A 7,500-nucleotide genomic window follows, 5' to 3' on the forward strand; every position below is an offset into this window, starting at 1 on the left:
ATTGGGAAAAGTTAATTATTGTTTTTTAAATTATCATTATTATCATTAGTGTATTATTATAGTGGGTTGAGGTTCCTGGTTTGCATGCTCAGGATAGGGAAAAAGTGAATAGAGAGGTGAAAGTTGTAGAAGGGTTGATGCTTAATCTTGTGAACAATGGGATAATCTGTGTCAGAGATAAATAGGCTTTTGTATACTGGGTTGTATGTAGTTGTGGACAGGTTGGGGCTGATAGGAAGAAGAGACTGAGGTAAAAAGTTTGAGAGGAAGAAACCCAAGTGGTAAAGAAGGATCGAGAAGAAAGAGTACATGTATTGTGGAGTGGTGGCTGGATTTGGCAAGGGTTGAGGAGATAAGTAAGGCGACTCTGCTTGGGAGGAAAGTGCTGGATCAGTTGAATGGGACGTATCAGGTTGTTGAGAAGGGGACGGTGGTGGCGACTTTGTTTTTGTTGTTGTTGACAACTGTATGAAGTGAAGGTTAGCCAGAACGCCTTATTCAAGAATAACCAGAGTCATTTGTACATGTACATGGAGTTGGGAGGGGGGGGGGGGGGGTGGGGGCAAGGTAAACTCCAGGCCAACCTAAGCGCCAAATGCATTATCATCATCATTATCATCATTATAGACATAAAAACTATGGAATCAGATTCTAATAATTTCTTTGTGGTACTGGTATGGTGCATTTACTTGTGTATATCTTTTTTATGTAATATATGTAGAACCATAGGCGCTATGTGCGGTCGCGAGATGATCTTCAGCTCAATGGACAATTGAAGGGAAAAGTAACTAGTGACTGTGATCCATTTGCCAAGATTAATGGTACTCCAATAGCTCCTTGTGGGGCAATTGCAAACAGTCTTTTTAATGGTAAGTCTAGGATGGTTTCACTCAGCTAACCAATCTGTGAGAGTATTGTTTACAATACAATACATATACTGTAAACATCCATGTATAAGCCGCACATTTTTTCACAAAATTGAAGCCATAAATCAAGGGTGCGGCTTATCCATGGATACATCTGTTTTTGGAGTTTTAAAAAACCTTATTAATATTCATACAACTTCTTAAGATCTCAGTAAAGAAACATAAAAGAAACTGAGAGCATGTTGCTGTTGTTCATTGACTTTTTAATGAGTGGTGGCTCCTAAAGGAGCGGTTTATGTCTTCCAGTGTTTATCGGCGAATCTTGCTCTCCAAGAGTTCTTTCAAGCGATTACTTTTCGCTTTACTCGAACAAGTAAACACCAACCTACAAGGAATCTCCATTCCTCCGCACAGCAGTTTGCAGTGGGCAACCCTAAAACCAGGAATCCGGAATCACAGGTCATTGTTTTAACAATACAGTGAGTAAAAAATATCCTAAACATTCATAAAAGCTAACCTTAGGCCTAATTAGGCCTAAACAAACGTTTTTAGGCCTAAGGTTAGCTTTTATGAATGTTTAGGATATTTTTTACTCTCTGTATTGGTAAAACAATGACCTGTGATTCCGGATTCCGGATTCCGGGTTTTAGGGTTGACGCCTTCGGCCAGTCACTTCCACGCTTATCTTTCCGCAACGTGCGATAAAATGTGTTCCAAATAATCCTGCAACGTAGGCCCTGGCCCAGACTCCTCCCCACACTTAAAGCTTGGCTACTAAGCACTCGTTCGTTTTGTTTCAATATCGAAGGAATTTCAACTTTATGGTGAAATCTTGATTGTTTGTCCTTGTTGGTTTATAGCAATAGAACGTTACTGCAACTTCAAACTTTATTGTATTACATGTTTTTCCAAAATCTGCGCTTCTAAATTCGGGGTGCGGCTTATCTACGGATGCGGCTTATACATGGACGTTTACGGTATATACATAATTTAATTGACCACTCATCATAGGGGATTTTCAGGGCCAGTGAAACACAATCAACGAAACGGCAGAACAAAACAACAACAACAACGGTTAAAGAATCCCAACTGGCCAGAGGCAAACCAGTTGGCTATTTGTAAGTGCGGGCGAAAAGTTAAACCAGGGACTACCTGGAGCAAAAATTAATTCAACGAGTGGTCAGAATGAGTGTGGAACCCAGGAACTTTGCTTTGTAAACAGTATGGGGAGACACTTACTAATTTAAAACAGTATGTATCACCATTTCCAGCTTTAAGTTATATGTATCTCATCAAAATTGGCTAGTTATATCTGCATGGTTTTGTCATTGTGTTCCAAGACTGTAAATGAATGATACGGTAGCGTCCACAGGTTCTAAAACATGCCTTGAGCCTGTATCATTCAAAATTGATTGTCCTGTATTGTGAACATTGATTGGCTCAGTGGTCATTCTTTCTTGTTTACTTGCTTTCATCATTTTGTTGTAGTCAATAGTTTTGTGTAATGGAGATGAAAGATTACAAATGCATTTAAAAACAACGTGCTCCTCAATAGATCTCCTGTCTCTGTCTGTCCATCTTTCTTTCTTTTTCTCGCTCTCTCTGCATCTTTGATTAAAGTTTTCTCCAAACAAGCTATCAATAGAGAAATGCCTTTGTGTAAAGTAATACATGTGTGTTGGATTTTTTTTGCCTTGCAGACACTTTTACACTGAAATGGTTGAAGCAGCCTTCAAAGCCAGTCACAGTTGGTCTGACATTTAAGGATATCGCATGGAAATCAGACCGAGAAGTGAAGTTTAAAAATCCCCCTGGAGACTTGAAAGTTGCTTTTAGGGATTATGCTAAACCACCAAACTGGCCACGGCCTGTGTATGAACTTGACGTCAATGACTCTGACAACAATGGCTTTCAAAATCAGGACTTCATTGTCTGGATGCGAACTGCTGCATTTTCAAAGTTCCGTAAGCTGTATCGTAGGATTATCCGCAAAGGAGATTTTGAAACTGGGCTGCCAAAAGGAGAATATCAACTTGATATCAACTACAGTATCCTTTCATGTTATTACTGAGGGAGAAATTTGATCTACCAGATATGTATATGTTCAGGATTGCAAGTTATGTGATATGCAATGTACTTTTACTGTTACACAGTGTTTTGCAATTCTCCTTCTTGACATGACGTGAATGGGCCTTCCAAATGGTACATCACAAGTTAACAACATCTAGGTTCACTCCATAACTATGCCATCTCCCAGTGGCCACATATCAATTTTTAGTCTGTCTTACGCCAGACAATTTCCCCTTCAGACCTCAAAAGGGTTAAGATACTGTATGTGGCAATATTAGTACCTAGTTGATTATTTTTGTACCGCAGATGTTCTTCTATTGCAGTCTCAGAAAAAGCAAGGCATAAAAATACATTCTCCATGCAGAAAGTCACTTTTATATAAGTAACACATTGTTGTTATTAAAAATGTTTTATTGAATTTACATTGGTCTCTCAAGGTTTGAAGATCATTACAGTGTAGTACTACTTCAGTCTCCAATACTTGCCCTCTGGCTGTTGCTATAAGTAGGAACTTTAAATTTTAACTAGAAGTGGAAATGAATGAAATGTTATTTGAAATGAATCACTATATTGAATTGCAAAATTCAACATTCCTGTATTTGTATCCTGTATTCCTGTAAAAGGTATTACTGGTATTCCTTTAACTTAAGACTAACAGATTTCCCTGTGTCCGCTTTTGGTGGTGAGAAGAGGATTATTTTCAGTACTACTTCTTGGATTGGTGGCAAAAATCCATTTCTGGGCATTGCTTACATCACAGTGGGTGTCCTGTGTCTTGTTTTGGGTATCTCCTTCTTTGTTATACATCTCAAGTTTGGAAAAAGGTAAGCTCTTACAGCTGCAAGAATAATATTATTGTAATTGCATGACAGACATGTGCAGTTAAAAATTAACATACATGTAGCTCTATCTTGTTTTTTTTTTAATTACAGTAAGTGTATTGGTAGCAGGGGTTTATGATGTAAATTGCCAAGGATTCCCATTGACTTCATTAGGAGAAGTTTGAGACAAGTGTGGGACATTTGAAAGTTTAATGGTGCTACAGTCGTAGTGTGCTTTCCTTGCATCAAAACAATTAATAAACCAGAGATTACGTAGAGAGAGAAATAATAACAGCAAGGTCTATTTCATTCAAACTAAAACAAAACAGAGGGGTGTCCATTAATCCAACCAATCGAATTACAGTGAATAGAAATGTTATACAGCTCTTTCATCATTCTTCTGAAAGTAACTAGAATTATTAGAGCAAACATTCAGTGTTCTCACGTAGACATTTTTACCTCTTGCTTCAACTCTGGCAATGACGTCCTTCACTAGCTTTGTTTTGAGAAGTCTGAAGATGATATTCTCTTCCCCCTCCTCCCCCACCTTCTTCCCTTTTAAAAAAGTAGCTCTAAAAATATTCTTTTAACTACCTGAAAATGGAGATTTCATGACCATTTCTCAAGCTGTTCTTCATCTCTGGCTCTTAAGTACACAGTAACTTCAATTACACACTTCAAAGTGATCCAAGAGGGTAATTAAAGGGAAAACAATAACATTTTAAGAAGATTAATTGAATGGCAGAGTTTTCGAGTGTTTGTTCTGACAAAGGGCTGATGTTCTGACAGGGGGACAATTAATTTAGCCATTCAGTCTTTTCACGGTGACAATACATCCTTTCTCAAATTTTTGTATTTTGCTCTCCCAGCTTATTAATTGCCATGCCAAAGTCCCTTAAGAAAGTGATTTTTCACTTAATTAAAAGGCAACATTTTTAAACCAATAGTTCATTCTTAAAGCAATTTGACAATCTCAAAATAAAATGAACGTAAACAATGGTAAACTATATGGCTTTTTTAAAAGTTGCTTTGGACAGTTAATCCAGCTTGCCACACTGGTTAAAAAAATTAAATGTATCTATAGACGTTTTTGTTAATAATTAAAATAATAAAATTCAGGGAAGTAAAATTACTTTGATCAATGTCAGAGAGAAAATTTCTAAGTGGATGATTAAGAAGGGCTAAAATTGAATTTTTTAAGTATAGGAGGCAGTAATCCATTTCAGCCCTTTTTAATTTATTTATCCATGCATTCCTGTTAGCTTTATGTTCAAATCCAAAAACCTGTTGCGTTTCTCGCCGTCCTAGTTGCCAAAGGAAATTACTAACCATTGGTGCAGTTGATCAGTGAGGCAACAGAAAGAATTGATGAACTAAGGATTATGTGTAGCTGCACACTTTGCAGCCACACATGTTTTTGGTTCATTTCAAGCACATTTTTAAAGGAAAGATAATTTATAAAGATAATAATTATTATTTATTATTATATCTCTCAGATAGTTCATTCACTGTGATTGGCTAAATTAGCGGGTCATTTTTTCTACATTATTATATGGCTCTGTCTCACAAGGATTGGGAACTACCAAATTCACGAATGTGATCGGCTGAAATAGAATGCCAATCTAGATTTTCCCATCTAGACCTGCAATGTTTTGCTTTGAAAAAGTTGCAAACTAAACTGCAACAATATTGAGTATTTTCTTCTACCAATATTTATTTCTGGAAGTGTAAAAATGCATGATGAGAAAAAAGGTAAGGAGGACAAGCAAACTTTGGCAGAATTAAGTTCAGCTCATCACCATTTGCAAGCAAAATGTCAGTTTGTACAAACCAGTTACATTAAACAAATTAAATTGTTCTTGTTTACGGTATAATAAACATCTTATTAACGTGAGCTTAGTCAGTCTGTATGGAAGAATCTTGACCTTGGCCGTGTGTACATGCCTCACTGCGTTCAGTCTGTACTCACGACCTTGGTCAAGATTCTCCCATACAGACCTCCTTCTTGGTTAATAAGAGCTACCTAAGTACGAACCGCTAAAGTTGAAATGTTGATAAAACATTCTCTACCAAGTTTTTCATGTCGTTTCTGTTACATAAACTTTTAGAACTGTTTAAATCATGTTAGCAAAAATGTTTCTGATTTTGACGTGCCAATCTTTGTGGCAGTTGAACCCCCAGCTTGACTTCAACTAGTTTCATTTTCTGTGCAGCTGATTACCACAGAGATATAATAAACATCTTACTAACCTCATTTTCTCAGCCCGTACTGTAAAATTATGGATCCTCGTTTTTTCCCGTTGATTTATGGCTTGGGCCATGAATCGATGGGAAAAAACTTGGTCCGTAACTTTCAGTGCGGACCTCAAACTCACTTACTAAGAATTATTTATGAAGTAGTTAGTCACCTCAAGGATTACCATTAACTCCCGCTGATAAGCCGCACCTTTTTCCCAAAAATCTATGGAAAAACTGTGTTGAATGAAGACGTTCCTGTCAACAAATACCAGAAAAAGATCAATGATTTGTCAAAGTTGGGCTGGTCTTTCATGTACCTGATCTGACATAATTATGTCCATGAAGCAAAGGAACAAAGGGAACATAGCAATACCTAATTAGCAAGGCCTAATCAGAATAACAATGATTCTTTTGTCCTTCGCCATGTTAGTGTGGGATATAATAGTGTACTGCAAGGTTGGTAGAAACGATGTTCATTATAATTTATTAAAGTGCTAAAATTGTGGGTAAGACTTTAAAGTATTTTCCGTTTCAATGTTAATAGTGAGTTTACGTTAGATGAACTCTTTTGATTTCTTTTAAAAAATCTTTTTTTTCCCAAAATTTGAGCTGCTAAATTCAGGGTGCAGCTTATCTGCAGGTGTTTATGGTAAACCTTTTCCACATAATTATGTGTAACTCTGTTGTTGTCAATTTATTGACTCCTCTTTAAAGGTCAGTCAGTGGCTTTTGACAGATTTGTAGTTGTTGTAGTCTCCAAAGATATCACAGCTTAGAGTTGGATTGACGTTAACTTTTGAATACTCAAGTTTATTTCCTGATTTTGAATGTCATTCTGATAACGGCCTTTTTTTCTCAGGCCATCGATTATTCTAACACTGATGACCATATGCCAATTTGAGCCAGAGCTGACCTGTTTCATCTAGAATTTATTTTCTGTTCGCAGGCATTATTCCAATACTGATCATGGACTACAGCTGAGAGAGATGTGAAATTAAGCTTTGCATGAGGAACTAAACTTTCACTTCAATTTGTGCACTATTTTTGCATGGTCAAAAAAAAAAATTATTTGGAATTGGATCACTGTAAAGGTGATTGTTGGTAATTCAATATAAATTGGCATGGGACTCTTTCATTTTTTTCTCACAAACTGCATTATTTGTACTAGGGGTCCAGTAAGTCATGTTAATCAGGGGCTGTGGAGTACATTGAAGGTGATGGGGTGGGGTAGGTTTTTGGTATGGATCACGGAAGTGTGAGGAGGGAGGGTATCTAGGTTTAGAAAAAAAAGTGGGTAGGGGGATACAGCCAAACCCCCAGCCCCTCCATCTCCTTAGCCTCTGTTAATGTGGTTTTCAAGTAAGGGTTGGCTATACAAGTTTGATCAGACCCCAACGCATCTCAATTTGACATAAACTTAGTATCAAGTAGAGGTTTGTTTAGTGGCTTTCTGCTATCCTTTTTAAAGTGGAATCATGTCAAACAATTTTTTTGCAAGAAGACGT

At 37.1% G+C, this 7,500-nt stretch overlaps 1 protein-coding gene across 3 annotated transcripts in view; it reads left to right on the top strand.

The window, feature by feature from the left end:
- The window catches only part of LOC138005924 (cell cycle control protein 50A-like), an 18,445-nt gene that overhangs the window by 5,080 nt on the left and 5,865 nt on the right, over positions 1–7,500 (top strand). The window contains exons 4-7 of one of the 3 annotated variants that reach the window (XM_068852099.1): positions 722–869; positions 2,567–2,914; positions 3,595–3,760; positions 6,942–7,500. The exon at positions 6,942–7,500 is cut by the window's right edge and continues 827 nt beyond it. In XM_068852099.1, coding sequence (XP_068708200.1) covers positions 722–869; positions 2,567–2,914; positions 3,595–3,760; positions 6,942–6,987 — 708 coding nt within the window. In that variant the 3' untranslated portion in view covers positions 6,988–7,500. The remainder of the gene's footprint in view (positions 1–721; positions 870–2,566; positions 2,915–3,594; positions 3,761–6,941) is intronic. The other 2 variants (XM_068852107.1, XM_068852103.1) reach the window with 2 other exon arrangements.

This window comes from Montipora foliosa, chromosome 1, assembly GCF_036669935.1.
Source record: "Montipora foliosa isolate CH-2021 chromosome 1, ASM3666993v2, whole genome shotgun sequence".
Taxonomy (NCBI): domain Eukaryota; kingdom Metazoa; phylum Cnidaria; class Anthozoa; order Scleractinia; family Acroporidae; genus Montipora; species Montipora foliosa.